Here is a 16,701-nt window from a genome sequence, read left to right as displayed (position 1 = left end):
ATACAAAAATAGAAAAGAAATTCATTTATGGAAAAAGAGCTTTGAATATGAAGAACACAGTCAGATGAGATTTGTTTAGCAATTACCAATAATATGAGCAAAAACATTGTTGATTAGTTGACAAAGGGTAGGAAGGAACAATCTAATCTGGGCAGTGTAATGTTGGCCTTCGCTTCCACGTACAATTCAATCTGGTAGATACAGTTGATCTTAGACAAAGCTGTCCGTGGATAATAATAGTGAAGAATGAATTGATGCTAATCATGAAGTATCTAGAGAGGTGGATGGGAGCTGTCCAGACTGGGTCCCCAGCAAGAGCTACACTCGGTAGACACACTACAAGCTTTGTTTTCAGCAATTTTATAGTAAAAAGTGAAGTCACAATCCTCATTCGGAGAGTACAGATCGCTCATCCTCAAGAAAGAGTCTATTAATAATCTGCGTTTAATTGCCTGCTAGCACTTTTAGATTTACTTTCTTAATACAGGAATATGAATTCAAAATTAGATTCTAGAAGGAGACCTGTTAGATGCTGGTTATGTGCCAGCACGGTGTGTGAAATGTACACTTGGTATAATCCAGAAGATACTAGTGTTGAAATATGATGAGCACGGAGGCAAGGATGTCCTTTGACCAAACCCCTTTGACCCTTGCTTGTTGCCTGCCTGCAAACTGCAGTAGCCTATTCAGCCAAGTTCAGGACCTAGAAAATTCACATTTTGCAGTACATAGACGATAGAGTCATTAATGGTGCCTAGAAACACCTGATGCAGCATGTGGACATGTCAACGTAAAGGATTTGGACATAACCCTCACGTAGCAATGGGTTAATCTAAACCTAAACTGGGGGAGGTGCTGGAATTCGACTACCGGGGTTATAACTATCTGCAGAACGCACATGAGTTAACTAACTAAAACGGAGCGGGGAGCTTGTGTGTGACTTAGGGAAGTCAGGATTTGTATCTGTTGATGTGGTGCTCTCGTCATTGAATACCATAATGAGCGCATTTGATTTAAAAAAGTGATTGTATTATGTCTGCAGAACATTTTACTGAGTTCTGAGGAGCAAACCTGCTAGTGCGTCACGAGGAGGAAGATGAGGAAAAACATAGACGAAGCATACCAGGGCGGTGCCAAGAGTTCTTCCATTGCCCCTATATACCAAGCCTGGTGCGCTATTAGAAGGTATCGGGCAGAAGCCTATTATATTACTGTTCCACAAAGCAGAACCGTGGCCCAACCAAAACAAACTTGAACGGTGGGTGCAAATATGTAAGGAACCAGTATATTGAGAAGAAAAATACACTTTTGGAACCCGTACAGCAGTTAATGGACAAATATATGGTGGTGGTGTAAGACAAATGAGGCTGGAGAGATGAAAAGCCTTAATAAAAAGTATATGTAAAGTACACGTTCACACAACAACTTAAGAGCAATAGGGAAAGAAGGGAGTATCACGATGAGGTGGAATTTCAAACGCATCTTAATTTGTCAGCTACAGTTTGATAACAAATGCTCGTTCGGTGTCAAGGTTAGGTGCAGCTGTTTGAGATTCAACGAGTTTAGCAGACAGTGAAAGAGAAACTAATCAGTGATTGTAGCTTACGGTTCAAAATGTAAGAACCTTGTTTATAACTGTATTTGTTCTAAATGTAGGCATCCTGGAGAACATTTGATTAACCTGTGCATTATTATAAAATGCAAGCTTGCAATTAGGCACGACGCTTGATAATTGTAACTCAGTTGTCCCATTTTAGATAAACATATGGGCATAGATATAGCACAGCAATATTAATATATCTTTTTATATTTTGTAAGAATGAAGGGCCTGCACCCTATGTTAGATTTTTCTAGGTGTGTCAATGATTCCAAGTATTACAGACATACTGTGTAGAACACCCTTTTTATTTCAAGATTTGTGAACGAATATCACATTTGAACAGTCCGAAGTTTGTGATTCATGAGATTCTAAATGTAACTTACAATGTTCAACTGCTTTGGGTTGAGCATTATCATGCAGTTGTTAAAATATTCCAAGTCCATCTCTCTCCCAGTCTATAAAGGTACATTTCTGAAGGTCAGGTGAACATGCAGGGATTTCAATTAATGACATATGTGGGGTTTGGGACAATGAGATATTTAACTCCTTAGCACTTGGTGCCAATGAACCATGGCTGTTCTCATTACGGTATTTGCATTGCACTCCACCTTCTATGTTGGAATAATGCATAGTAGTTGTGCAGCCACTAACTGATCTAAGCTAGGTCTACGGTTTTCCATTGTTTGACTTTAGTAGGTTCAAGTTGATTAAGAATGGAAGCCAAGTAGTGCAGAGCTCAACTATCTCTGTTTTACAGTTGTACTTGTAAAATAATAAAACTACTTAAGTCAGTTAATGGGGTCGTGGCTTGACGCGGACGGGTATAGCAGCATCAGGCTAGGCTCCCGCATTGCTGAAGCGCCCACAGCCGGAAACGTCGAGGACAGACGGCGACCATGCGCCTACAAAGGTAAACAGATCAGGCAACACCCCCTGGAGTCGGAATGTGAATGTCTACGCCGCTTGACAGTATTCGCTCCATGTATTTCTGTGACTGCAGGAGGAGATGCGAGGAAATGCTGCTGAGGTAGTTGTGGTTAGGGGGATTGGTTTCAGCGGTCGCCTAGTCCGAGATGATCTCCACCAAATCCCGCACCCCGCTAACCATGGCCACTTTATTGCGCCTTTACCCACATGGAAGCATTCCTAAATGCTTTAGACATTCCAGCACTTTCTGCGGAGCAAGCCAGGGGTCTAGAGGCTGATATCTCAGAAGGCCCTGGGGGAAGATGATTATCCTATTGAATTTTGTAAGATGACTAAACCTCCAACTGTCCCGCTATCGTGTAAGGTTTTTCGGGAAGCCTTTGAATGTAGAAGACTCTCCGAAGACTCTAACAGACTTCCTATTCTCTTAATCCTGAAACCTGGTCGGTATTTACTGGACTGGTCCAGCTAGAGGTCGATATTGCTCATTAATTTGGATGCCAAGATCATGGCCACTCACTTGCAGACCTGTATTTTCATCTTGATTCAACCCAACCAGGCAGGGTTTGTTCTGGATCAATCAAACAATCACCTACTACTCTGGCATCACATTCTCTGGTATGTTAAAGACTTGGATGAAAAGGTGCTCATCTCCCGCGATGCCAAGAAGGCGTTTTACAGCACAGTAGGAGGACCTTCTTCATACCATAGTCCGGAAGAGGTTCAACCAAAGATTTTTGACATGGGATGGGGGAATGTATAGAGATCCCTCATATCGGATGGGTCACATGCTCAGTGTGTCACTGGAACCAAGCTGTACCCAGCTAATGAGCCCACACTAGGGCTAAACTGGTCCTTAGTTGCTAGTGTTCCAGTTCAGGGAGGGCCTGGCTTGACAGTTCAGGCTGGGCTGTTACCAATAGGAGCAGGGTCAAGACTGATTTGCATATGGCTGGGTCCAAACTAAGGTGGCAAGGTGAGCAAAAGAACAATGGGTTGGAGTGCTACCCCGAATGAATGTGGAGTGGTTTGACATACTGCAAGCATTCATTCAATCAACCTTTGTATGTTCCGATCAAATGGGTCCTTATCTGGGATATTTATCCAGGGAGACTACTACTATACATCCATGGCTGAGCAGGACTAAACAACCAGACTTTGTCAAATGGGACTGAGTACCCTCGCAGTCTACAATATCTTTCACAAAGGTTTCCGTTCACATCAAGCATTCGGTTACTAGACATAAAAAGATGCAACACTTCATTGCGTAGTTGTGTCAAATAAGCATCGTTGGGAACAGATATTAAGTGACAATTCTTGTTAGACTGAGGTTAACATACATTTCATGGCTTCGTGTTTACGTTCTGCTACAACAAAGCCTACACACTACATAGCAATTGTCTACATGGACTGTTAGGGGAGCAGTCCTCGGCTTACCTTTACAATTATTGAATAAGAGCCTCTCAGAAAGACCCTCTAGAAATCTTGTGTCCCCCCATATTTACAAACCTAGGAAGTGGGGAAGTCTCCACTGGAAGGATTATGACTCATGCCCTGTATTTACGTGCCTTTCACTACATCAACAGTAAAACAAGAAATGCAGAAGTAAAGTACCTTTTTGGCTGTGTATCCACCTCCTACAGCAGATCCCAGGACAATATATCGTAGTTTGAGAAGCCGAGATGCCAATCGAGTGACCCAGAAGTGTCTCTGAAGCTGGAGCCCATGCTTCACTGTAAGGAGTTTGGTTCTTCGGAAAGGGGCACGAGAAAACGAGGAATACTGATGTGCAGACTGCCTCAACACAAGCTTCTGAACCTTTAAACCTGGACGATAGTAGTGGACGCTTCGGGAAACCAAATGCAGCTTTTGAAGCGGTAGTTTTACTTTTTTTCCACAACCAACACTGACTAGGCTCCGGCACACAGCACTGAAAAGAAAACAAACGCTTGTGTCAATAAGCTAAGAATTAAACAAACCCATGGATTGGTCATGTTGCACAAGGCACTCAGTGCAGTTAGCAGTCTAAACTCAGCAGCAAAAGGAAATGTCAGCTTAATAATATCAAATTTAGAGAAGAGATGTTTCTACTTCGCTACAAGCATTTCACAATGCACATTAGTGAGAAAGTTCCAGGCCAGGGACAGCAGGTGCAACATCTTTGCCAGGTTTCTTAGTTCTCCAGATGTTCCCCTATTTTTTGCTTTTTCTGAAGGGTTTGTGGGAGGCAGCCGAAGTGCAGTTCTAGTGCTTCTTAGGCATGCCCTTGGTGTGTCCTGAGAATGTGGGGGAGGGGGGACTTTCCACCAGACTATCTCCTTATCCTTATTGTCTATAAATGGAATAGCTCCCTTCGATACCACCAGCATGAGCTCTGGCTTGTGGCAGCTAATTGGTTGTAGGTTTAGGGGTGAAGAGTTGCAATTGGGGTTCTTCCCCATGTAAAATGAAGCTCAGAGCCACCCCCCCCAAAAAAGGACTCCTCTCTGAGGAACGAAAGGGAGACACAGACTGACTGCCTGGTCTGAATTCTAAACATAGTAAAGCACGTTAAAATTTGCTATTTTGTTTCCAGGCAACTGGTTTATTTAATTCATTCTTCCAGCAACAAAATCTAATTTCACAGACCAAAGATGGAACATTCAGCTGGGTCCTGAATGTAAATCAGAAGCTACTGGCGGAGAAAAATCTTTTTGCAGTAGTCAATGTGAGAACACATACAAGTATTTATGTTTGGGCCAAAGAAGGGAAAAATCCAAATATCCACTTTCAATTGTAAAAACCTCTTTTGGAATTATGAGCACCATGAGAATCCAGAGAAAGGTTTGAATTACTCAGAACTTCTAACCAAGGACATTGGAGGTGGCCAGATCTCAATGGACGCAACAATGACAAGCTGTGTGGCTAGATGGTTTTGGACAAATTGATTCAGTAACAGTTCAATTTTCTATGGATTCCCTTGAAATAATTTGTATTATCCAATCACTTGGGTTTTCAGTTTCCAGGCTGCTTTCCCTCCAAAGTCTAGCCTGTGTAGTCATCTGCAAACACGATAATGGTGAAACCCATCTCAAGCAGCAAGATTGTCAACTGACACAGATACAAACTGAACAACTTGGGTGCATCGGGAGGGGGGCAGCAATAGTCCTTGTAACACACCCTGTGTATTTAATATTGGTTCTGTTGCTGGTATCCACAGAACATTTTCATTATCCCAGTGAAATTACTAGCCACGGTATCAATGCTGAGTAACTTTGGCTGGTAATTCATGCTTTTACTGTAACTGAAATAACGAAGTATTGCTGTGCCTCGACTTGCCCCAGACACCTTGGTTGCTTACCCACATCAGCCACGAGTCAAGAAGGCTTAGTAGAGCCGAGCTTTTGACTGCAGATTTTGCATTTTGACCACTACTTGTGGTGGCCAGAGTTTTCGCTCTTCAAGAGAACTCAGTGGCCCCTGTTCAACATGACCCGGAGAACCCACCCTCTGAAAACCCCTGTACAGATAGGGATAGGGGAAAGAAAAAAAATATATATTGTGAAGCAACTTTAGTCAAGAACTCTTCACTCAGTACTATCAATTTTAAACATTATTATTGTCTGCGTTAGTCATTTACATAAAATATTGATACTTTGGCAAAACGTACTTAACATTGACAAGGGAAGGCAAAACCAATACCAGGCTCAGAAAACCTGCCAAACCACCACCAAATGTTTGCTGGTCACTAGCCTCTTGGAGTACAAATGTATGTAAAAAAATGCCCTCCAAATATCACCCATAAACAAGCAGAACTGTTTCTTCGGATGTGCGTTCTCATGCAAAAAGTTGGCTCGACGACAAGAACTATTGCATTCCAATTTGAGGATAGTGAAGCTGACACATATGACAAACTTAAGAAATGCTTCATGACATAATTTTTGCCAAAAACAAATATTTGGAATGTGGATGCTATGCGTTCAATTCCACCATGCAGAAAACAGAAAGAATTACTGACTCGTCACAGAATGAAAGAATTTGCATAAATTGTCAGTTAGAAAATTATAACCGTAAAGAAGAGCTGCTATTTCAGATCATGGCAGGAAACGATTTGGCTGCTTTCTGACAGAAACAATGGAAACTTGAGGATAATCTCTATATGGCAAGGAGGTCCTGCACTGCAGAGCTGAAAGACAAACTTACACACAAGCTTCACTCTGAAGTAGACAAGTCTATATGTTGTATCAAAGACTCACCCCAGAGAAGTCAGTCTATGAAACATATGCGTTAATCGCTGCAGATATCTGCTTCCGCATTCAGCTGCTTGTCCGCCAGCAGAGCGCCTCTCACAAATGTGCAATCATGGACATTTTCAGAGCATTGCAATACCAGTAAATCTGTACAATGGCCCATCTTGCCACCCAGAATATCTAGCATTACTCAAACATAAACATGCATCAAGGTGAAAGCTCCAAGCGTTTGAGAAATCAACCTTGTCACTATCATCTCAACATGAACAGTTGAGGATGCTAAGGTGTTCCTCATTCATGGACGTGTTTGTCACCAATGATAATTATAAACTATCCGGACTCTCAATATCTGTGGAGATGAAACTTTTCCCTGTATACACAAATGCCTCCATTGATGACAGAACTGATGTAGAGTTAACAAAACCAAGAGGGAGTCCTGTTCTTCTCCTTGCATCTGAACATAGAGCACGACGAAAAACCATTAGTGTCTGGGATCTTTCCATTCACTACTCATTTGTGACTCTTATGCTGTGGAGTTTGAGGTCACATGGTTGAGGCAGATGCGGGAACTGCATCCGTGTCTTGAGCTTCTAGTCAGCGGTTGAAAGGATCTTCTTCAAGTCCAGTAGCAACTAATAACCTTAGAACGCTTTCTGATAAGACATGTGGAAAGGATATTCCCTAGCCTATTCCAGGGTGTAGGCAAACTAAAAAATAAACAGATCACAAATAAATCAGTAAAGTCCTTAATTCAAAACTTTGTGGCAGCATCACATTCAACAAGTCGAAGCGGAGATCGACAACCTGCTAAAGCAAAATATTACTCACTCAAAGCATCAACTCAGTGAGTTTCGACCATTGTTCCTGCGCCTAAAGGTGAAGCAGGTGAGAAGAGTCACTTCCGTGTCAATATGAGCCATTCAGAGAGAGGCACTTGGTTCTCCCTATGCAGGATATCAACCATTCAATTAGATGAGACAATTCACCATTCTTTTCCATTCTTGATGTTAATAAAGGATAATACCAACTAGAATGAAAAGAATGCTCATGGTATAGCACTACATTGGCCACGCATGTTGGTCTTTTCAAGATAGAAAGTCTCAGCTTGAACATTTGCATCAGAGGTCTTCCAAGAGGACATTAAAAAGTAAATTCCAAGCAGTCAGTTCAAATGTTTGTAATGTCATCATGAAGTCAACCTAACACTAAACAAATTCAACTTTGGGCAGAACTCACTGAAGTTTTATGATCACAAATTCTCACAACATGGCGCACACCCAGGTCTTGACAAACTCGAAAGCCTCATCTAGGTTCGTGTTAGGAAATGTATCCTTTTTGGGCCTTTTTGGGCATTGCCGGTTATTGCAAACCTGATATTATATCCATAAGCACATCTGAGAAACTTCACGAAAAGGGGGCACATCTACGAACGTAAGGGGAAAGTCAGTTGTCAATTGAAAAAATTTGATCTAGCTTCTCAGAAGCTAAAAATCTGACCTACTTTTCTTCTGCTATACATACTGTGAGTGTGCAGGCTAAGCAGAGGTGTGATGCTAAGGCCCTTGAAAAATGATAGCATATGCTAGTTACAGCTAACCAGTCCCTACGCAAATACTTGCGAACTAAAGAGCAAAATTAAGTCATAGTCTGGGATTGAGAACACTTTGATCTTTTCATCCATGGCAAATTATTTGGTCATCACGCTTTACTTACCATATTCTAAAATCCCAAAGCCAACATACCCCCTTGAATTGAGAAATAGGGCCTCTGGATACAACTTTAAAATAACTCACTGCTCTGGAAAAGATCACCCCCCCCCCCCCCGGTATTATTTACCTTTTCTCACTCTGCACTTCTAATATGCCATTGCCAATCTCTGAGGAATACTTCAAATACATAATCTTGCAAGCTCGTCTAGCTTGACTCAGCAGAGAAGAAATGTGAAGAGCTTCACTTGCTGGTTCTATTCTCGTGGCTATATCCCACCTCAACAATGGAAAGTCTTCAAAAGGTGTCAGACAACAGGGAAGTGGAGAAGCATCAAGGCCTCAAAGCATTTCAAAAGGGTCACAAAGAACTAGTATGTCATCTAAAAAGGCTCAATGCTAAAAGGAACATGACAAGTGATCCATATTTCTCTCTGAAAGCGAGTAACAGAGCATGCACACAAAGAATTGCTATACTCAAGTAATTCAACCTGAACGCAGTGTGCACTGTGCATACAAGTATCTCCAACAAATTAACCACCTTTACTGACATCTCATTGTATTTCTTCTAGTTATTTTCACTTTTTACCATGATTCATATTTGTATAATTCATTCAAATTCATGAATATACACTGTATTCATTATGATATATACAAATGATCCATTGACATACAGTGTGAAGTTATATGAACATGTTAAAACCACATGACATTTATCATGCCCAATGCATTTCAGGACTCTGGGTCCCTTCTTCGGGGACATTTTGCAACAGAAAATAATAATACAAAGTAATGTAGTACAAGGGTAGATCTCTACGTACAAAAAATCTAATAACCTAATCATCTTCGATTTGCCACTCCAATTGTGGATTTTGCCTTTATTTTAGTTAGTTGGCTCGTGCTTAGCGCACTGGTTTTCATGTGATGTAGCATAAGAAACCAACAAAGGTTGTCATTGTATGATTACTGTGCCGATTCGAAGTATTTAAGTTGCTGTTAATCATGTTAATATCAAAATAAGTGTGGACTGTTATAAATCACCATGATGTGCAATAAACGTGATCACTGCGCGTGCCTGCTGGTGCCCAATACCCCAGTGTGATCGGTGTAATCTCAAAATATCACCACTTCAAGGGAATGACAATAATTCCACTTACTCTAAAGAAACAAGATGAATTGAAATGCCTCGAGCTGAACTTCCTGAATACTCTAACAAAATACCACTTCGATTCCACAATGACCATGATACAACATGCTTCTACTACAGGAACAAACCAATAGATCTTACTATCTTCGTAAGGCTGTTGCGTACTGCCAAATATACTGACGTTCCAAAATTGCATCAATAACACACCACTTGTAAAGCAACGTGGTTTTAATCTCGAGATAATACTCAATATCACACAAAAAATGCAGTGAATCGCCGAGCCTTTGCATACCTTCTAAAGCAGCTATTGCTACGTCGCTTATGTCAATGTTTGCCTCCTCGCTAACCCGGCATAAATTAAATGCTGGCGTTTGTAGAAATAAGAGAAATAGACTACTGGTTCTGAACGCAAACGTAACACCCTCTCAAATTTGACAGCACAAGATGGCGTTACGAAGATAGTAATATCAATTTGTTTGCTGCCATAGTAGAAGCATGTGGTATCATGGTCATTGCGGGATCTAAGTGGTATCCTAAGGTTTGGTTATTTCGTACAGGAGTATTCAGAAAGTTCAGCTCGAGGTCTTTCAATTCATCTGGTTTCTATAGAGTAAGTGGAATTACTGTCATTCGCTTGAAGCTGTGATATTTTCGAGATTACACCGAGCACAGTGGGATATCAGGCGCTAGCAGGCACTTGCAGTGATCACGTATATCACACATCATGGTGATTTATATTATTCTAATCCCTTATTTTGACATTAGCATGACTAAACACAATTTAAATACTTTGAATCAGCACAGTAATCATACAATGACAACCTTTGTTGGTTTCTTATGCTACATCACATGAAAACCAGTGCGCTAAGCACATGGGAACTAACTAAATTAAAAGAAAAATCCACAATTGGAGTGGCAAATCGAAGATACTTAGGTTATTAGATTTTTTGTACGTACAGATCTACCCTTGAACTATATTACTTTGCATTACTTTTTTCTCTTGCAGAATTTCCCCTGAAGAAGGGACCCAGAGTCCTGAAATGCATTGGGCATGATTAATGTCATGTGGTTTTAACATGTTCATGTAACTTCACACTGTATGTCAGAGGATCATTTGTATATATCATAATGAATACAATGTATATTCATGAATGTGAATGAATTATACAAATATGAATCATGGTAAAAAGTGAAAATAACTAGAAGAAATACAATGAGATCTCAGTAAAGGTGATCAATTTGTTAGAGAAACCTGTATGCACAGTGCACGCTGCTTCGAAATTGAATAACTTGAGTATAGCAATTGAGACCACAAAGACATCTTCAAAACCTTGTCAGCCATAAAAGCAAACTACCATTACAATGATCCACTCACAGCAAAATTTGTCTCGGCCATCGACCATTCCATCATCCCCAGCTGGACATCAATAGTCAATGCTTTGATATCCCGGGGATCGTTCCAAGATTGCCTAAATATGGGCCAAGTCATCCCCATCATAAAAAACAACAGAAAATACCGCAGACCCCAACAATTGTCGGTCGGTATCAAACATCCCCTTATTAGGAAAAGTGATAGAAAGTGAGTGCAGCAACAACTAAGCCAACACATATCCAAATGCAATCTACTAGACATCTGCCAATCAGGACTTAGACCTTATCATAGTACTGAAACTGCAATACTAAATCTAGTAGACTATGCCATCCTCGACCAGAACAAAACATGCCTTTAAATCCTTCTTGACCTATCATCAGCATTCGACAATCAACCACGAGATGTTGCTAGATCGTCTGGAAACCAGGATGGGCTTTGCAGGGAAAGTTCTAGAATGGTACAAGTCCTTCTTGAGGAACAAAACACAGATTTCTGGAGAATCATAACCTATCAGCATCTTCCCCCAATCAGATTGGAGTTCCATAAGGCTCAACCCTCTCTCCGTCACTATTCAACCTATACATGGAACCACTTACAGAGATACTGCGCCTTGCCAACATCTCTTTACACATGTGCACTGATAACACTCAGATTTACATGAAGGTTTCATCATTGGAAGAGAGCAAGTAAATTACACTCAGATTTACATGAAGGTTTCATCATTGGAAGAGATCAAGTAAATTAATGAGGCATTAAAAGCAACAATGTTATGGTTAACCAGAAATCAGCACAAACTAAACGAACAAAAAACAGAATTCCTCCTTATATCCCTCAGAAAAAAGTGCCCGCTGTAAAAGAATGGACCAGCTCTATCACCGCACTTAACGGCACCCCGAACATGTTGGATTCAACCAAATCACTAGGAATTACTATTGATAAGAGCCTGAACATGCAAGCCCACATCGACTCGTTAGCTAAGAATGTCCGTTTTCACTTGAATTACATTAGGAAATTGAGACCATTCATGGAAACAGCGGACCTCAAAATGGCAGTCCAGGCATTAGTAATCTCGTGGATTGAATACAGATGCACTACACTCGCTAGGCTTCCCAAGACTACAATTGGTCCTCTAAAAGCCTGCCTAAATGCAGCATCAAGGCTTATAACAGGGTCAAAAAAATTCAACCACCTCTCTCCTCACCTGAATGCCCTGAACTGGCTACCATACAAAACCAGAATTAAACTCAAAATATCACACACAAAGCGTTACACCTCAATACACAAAGGTATCTAGATCAGAAACTGGTGATTTCCGTGGGTATCATATCTTCCAGGAGCGCCAGAGATCCACTACTGAAGCCACTGATGTTCCAGAAGAAAAAAAAACATTTGACAGAGCATTCTCTGGAGCGGCACCAAGTATCTGGAACTCGCTACCTTCAAGTATCAGAAGATTACCACACGCCGCAAGATTCGAGAAATAAACTAAGATATTTCTAATGAGCAAATTCCTACTGTAACCTTTTCCGTACAATCTCGCAGCCTCACCTAAAAACTCTGCGCTTAACCCACGCACGGACATCTCGTACCAAAGTCCCATCCAACCCGATATTTCTAGGGGTTTATAGTCAATGATGTCAACTAACTAATTTGCAATATGGGAACCGCTAGACTTGCATTCTATGAATGTGCTCAATCTTCGTCGCTGAACGAAGTTAATGTTATGGTTTCTGAATCGGTAAATGCTTTTGTGCGAAATGTACAATAGACACTGAGTATATATGCTTGTAATGTGAAGCGCTCTGATACCCCACGGAGTCAAGTTTGCGCTATATAGAACAATAAAAATAAATAAAATAAAGGTTATGACAGACGTATGTTTGACAGCACATGTTGCAGTGTAGCACCATTGGCAAACAGTATTATCAGGATGGAGTATGCAAAGGAGTGCACCTCACACCTATATTTTGGCTTGCACACAAAGGCCACTGTGGCACTGCTGTAACCAAAATACTGTTTTGTCTGACAGTCTGGTTCCCTGTTCTTGTCAAGCTATGAGAGACAATGCTAAGTACCGGACAGATATGCCAGAGCTTAGGAAATGGCACTTTGCTACAACCAGACCAGATGTTCCATTTATCCTCTAACATCTGGAGTGAAGTGAACATCAATTTTTTGGGATCTCATCAGTATAGAACACTTGCTTGTCGTTATAGAATAGCATTCTGTTTTTCCTGAAATCATGACAATTGCCAACACATCACAAGATGATGTAATATCTCCTATTAACAAGATATTTTCCATCTTTGGAATACCAGACATTTTACAATCGGCCAGTGGTGCCCCTTTCTGTTTCAAAGACTTCAAAAACGTTGCTAATCACCATGGTTTTAAATATCGTAATATTATTCCTTTATGGTCACAAATGATTGACATTGTGTAGCTTTTGATGGGAACTATAAAAAGATGCTCTTCAGATTGTCAAGACCACAAACTTGCCTGTTTCTGAGCACCTGTGTTAAACTCTCCATGAGTATTAGAACATGCCTACACCGCTGCATGTGCCTCTATGGCTGAAATCACGTTTGGCAGGACACTCCAAAGATACCAAACATTTTCTATGAAGAAAGCTATCCACGACATGAAAGATTGTGCCATTCAAAAAGCAGAAGGAAGAAATATCCAATGAAGAGAAGGGTTCAGCCATCCATGCTACTTGCAAAATCTAAAGCCACTCCTTAAGGATGATCCCAGTTTTAACACATATCCCTACCTAATTTAAGATATCAAAGGTCATGGGATGAATGCATCAACAGAGAAAAAAGCTATAATCTCTAATTCTTCATATTTTGCACACTAAAAGAAGACCTCAAGGATATGTCATGAACGAGACATCGGATAGTTATATGGATCTTCAGTAAGAATATTGAACTACCATGATGTTGTGGATAAGCATCATGTTAATATTTAAGTTGTGAGGGGATGTGATGTTTTATTATACCTTCAAGGCACCTGCCCGCAAATCGCAAAAGATACACAGGTAGGAAGAGAAAAGTAGGCCGATAGAAGGTGAACACAAAAGAATAAACCACCATTACCGCCCAACACTACACATTAAAGACAAGCCAGATTTATAGCTCTTGTGTTATGTATGGTTCTCATAGAGAGCAAGTAACGTTTATTTCAGTTTATGAGTTTCATAACCCACTCCTAAGACACAGCAACTGTTGATGGAGGGATGGAAGGGGGTGGGGTTTGGTCAAGGATGGCAGATAAGCATTTTTAGGTCTCGCCTGAGCCAGCGCATGCGTTGCTCTGGAGAGACATTTAGTGAGTGGGCTTTAAAAAGCCGACCACAGCTTTTTGTCTGGCCTAGAGCATGCGGTTAGGCGCACAGTAACGCGCATTTCTCGCATCGTTCGTGGTCATTCTTACAGCGCACAATCAGGCGCCATCTGGCTTTCCTCTTACTTGCTCTCCCAAGCACGCGATTCAACGCTCCTCCCCCTTCCCACCACAGAGCGCGTCTCAGGCTGCGCGTCTGGTTTCTGCTTGCTTTAAACTTGTTCTGGATCCGCAGCTGGGATGCTTGTGGCAGACCAGCCTCTCCCCGCCCCTTTCCTTCTCTTCAGGGCTTTTACTTATTGCCCAATAAATCACTATACATTCACTGTATACTGTATACCAGTCACTTGACTATAGCAGCACGTGTTCTCTAGTTTCATGTTGATTCTGGGTCATTACCTCCATCCAGACTGCGTATCTTATACTCACGCCCCCCTCTCCCTAAGCACATTATCCAGACAGAGTACTCGCACCCCGCTCGACCGCCCACAGCCTGGCGCCCTACCACCTCCCCTAGGGCCCACCGGGCATCGAGATGCAACTAGGCAATACAACTGCCTGCGTTTCAACCAGCCTCTCCCTCTCTCCTGCCCCTCCCCAATCTCGCTTTATTACACTTATTCCGGGAGAATGTGGTTTAAAACTGAAGACACCCAAAGTACCAGCAGAGTTACACCAGGAGTAAAGAGAGCATCTGAACTGGGTTGTCCTCACAATGTACTCTTTACACACTAGATTTCCTTGCTCTGCCCCTCCCATCCACAGCCCACACTGGGTGCTCATGACGCATCGAAGGGAGGGGGTCTTCTTCTGTAAGGATTTACTAGCAGGATAAATAAAGAGAGACATTCGAAGCTTCCCCGCTCCAGTCCAGTTTCAAGAACACTCTAATGTTAGTCACAGAGACCAATGCTGGCTCTTTCTATGGCAGAAGTACGCCAAGGTACCACTCGTTTACCACCAGCAAGAGGTGCTCAGTTGCTCCTGGAGTCCACAAAGGTGGCCAAGGACTAGAGGGGAGAGGCAGCAACAGTCCGGTTCTCACAGTGACGCCACAGTGCTGCACGGGCCTAGACACAGATTTGGGCAGCCCTCGGCTGTCCTTCCGGTGGGTTGGCCAGGCCCTTAAGAGTGGGGTGACCAGAGTCTCAAAACAACAAGCATTGGCATAGCCAATAGGTCTCGCCTTTGGGACATTATAAGTGTTTAGCCACACAACAGTTCATGTGGTTGCACTAAGGATATTGTGCTGCATAACTAAATACTTATAAGGTCCCAAAAGCTAGACCTATTAGCTATGCCAATGCTTGTTCTTTATAGCCTTTGTGACAGGGATACATACAGAGGCCATGTTATGAATTGTCCGCCTTTGCTCCTCTGCGTAACAGTTGAAAGCGGGGCAGATGATTTTGGGAGCCTTAAACAGCATACAATTATAAATCGGAAAAAGTAGATAACAGGCGGCCACTAGGGCCTCTTTCTGGAAAACATCCACAAAGCCCCCCCCCCCCCCCCGTTACCCATCAATACTTTTATGTATTTATATCTGATGATACCTGCTACTATTAATGTGATGAATAAAGCCTTTTTCAGAGAGACTCCCGTTGCCTTTATTCAAACACCAACCCCGCAGCTTCCCAGGGTGAAGGGAGGCGCTACGGGGCGCCCCTACCGGAGGGGGGGGGCGATCATCATCTTCAGCCAGGGGCTTGTCCTGAGCCTGAGCCCACAGTGGCCGCTCTAAACCCAAAACTACAACTCCCAGGGTGCACCTGTCTGTTCCCTGAGGCAACCGCCTATGGCGCAGGGCAGACCACGGCGGCACTGGGTAAGACTCGGCCTTGGAGAGTGACACCAGAGGGGCCCGGGGGGAGGCAGCCGCTGCTGCTGCCCCCCCTTACCCCTACCCCTCGCCGGGCCCCCAGCCACGGAGGCCCCCGGGGCCGCAGACACCGGCGCCCCCTCCCTCACCCCCACCGCACTCACCAGGCCCCCGAGGGCCCCACCCGCAGCATGCTGCCCCTGCGCGGCCGGTACAAGGGCGCCGCCGGCTGTCAAAGCTGCACTTCCGGGGTCGCGAGCAGGTCCGGCTGGAAACAGGGGCCGCGCGAGGCTTCCGGGGCCATGGACAGCGAGGACGGACGCAAACACGGAAGAAGGACTACAGTATAGACCCGAAGGACAGTCGGGGAGCAAACACAGAAGAGGGACTAGAGCATGACAGACCGGCGCGAGGTTCCGGCTGGAAACAGGGGCCGCGCGAGGGTTACGGACAGAGAGGAATGACACTTGAGAGTAAACACAGAAGACGGACTAGAGCACGTCAGACTCAGCGCGCGGGTCCAACGGCAAAACACTCGACTCAGGAAGTTTCC

The 16,701-nt window shown here is 42.9% G+C and overlaps 1 protein-coding gene across 6 annotated transcripts in view; it reads right to left on the bottom strand.

Annotated features, from left to right (window-relative positions):
* Window positions 1–16,463, bottom strand: part of OPA1 (OPA1 mitochondrial dynamin like GTPase) — a 298,318-nt gene extending 281,855 nt beyond the window's left edge. For 4 of the 6 annotated variants that reach the window (XM_086949083.1, XM_086949085.1, XM_086949084.1 and 1 more), the window contains exons 1-2: window positions 16,313–16,463; window positions 4,142–4,457 (exon numbers count right to left, since the gene is read on the bottom strand). In XM_086949083.1, coding sequence (XP_086805209.1) covers window positions 4,142–4,457; window positions 16,313–16,341 — 345 coding nt within the window. In that variant the 5' untranslated portion in view covers window positions 16,342–16,463. Of the gene's footprint in view, window positions 1–4,141; window positions 4,490–16,255 lie in introns of all 6 variants that reach the window. The other 2 variants (XM_086949087.1, XM_086949088.1) reach the window with 2 other exon arrangements.
* Window positions 16,464–16,701: the final 238 nt, after the last annotated feature.

The sequence above is a fragment of the Lissotriton vulgaris genome, unplaced genomic scaffold (genome assembly GCF_964263255.1).
Source record: "Lissotriton vulgaris unplaced genomic scaffold, aLisVul1.2 SCAFFOLD_1311, whole genome shotgun sequence".
NCBI classification, from domain to species: Eukaryota; Metazoa; Chordata; class Amphibia; order Caudata; family Salamandridae; genus Lissotriton; species Lissotriton vulgaris.
Note: the sequence above shows the minus strand (reverse complement) of the source record. Positions and strands in the feature narration are given on the sequence as shown.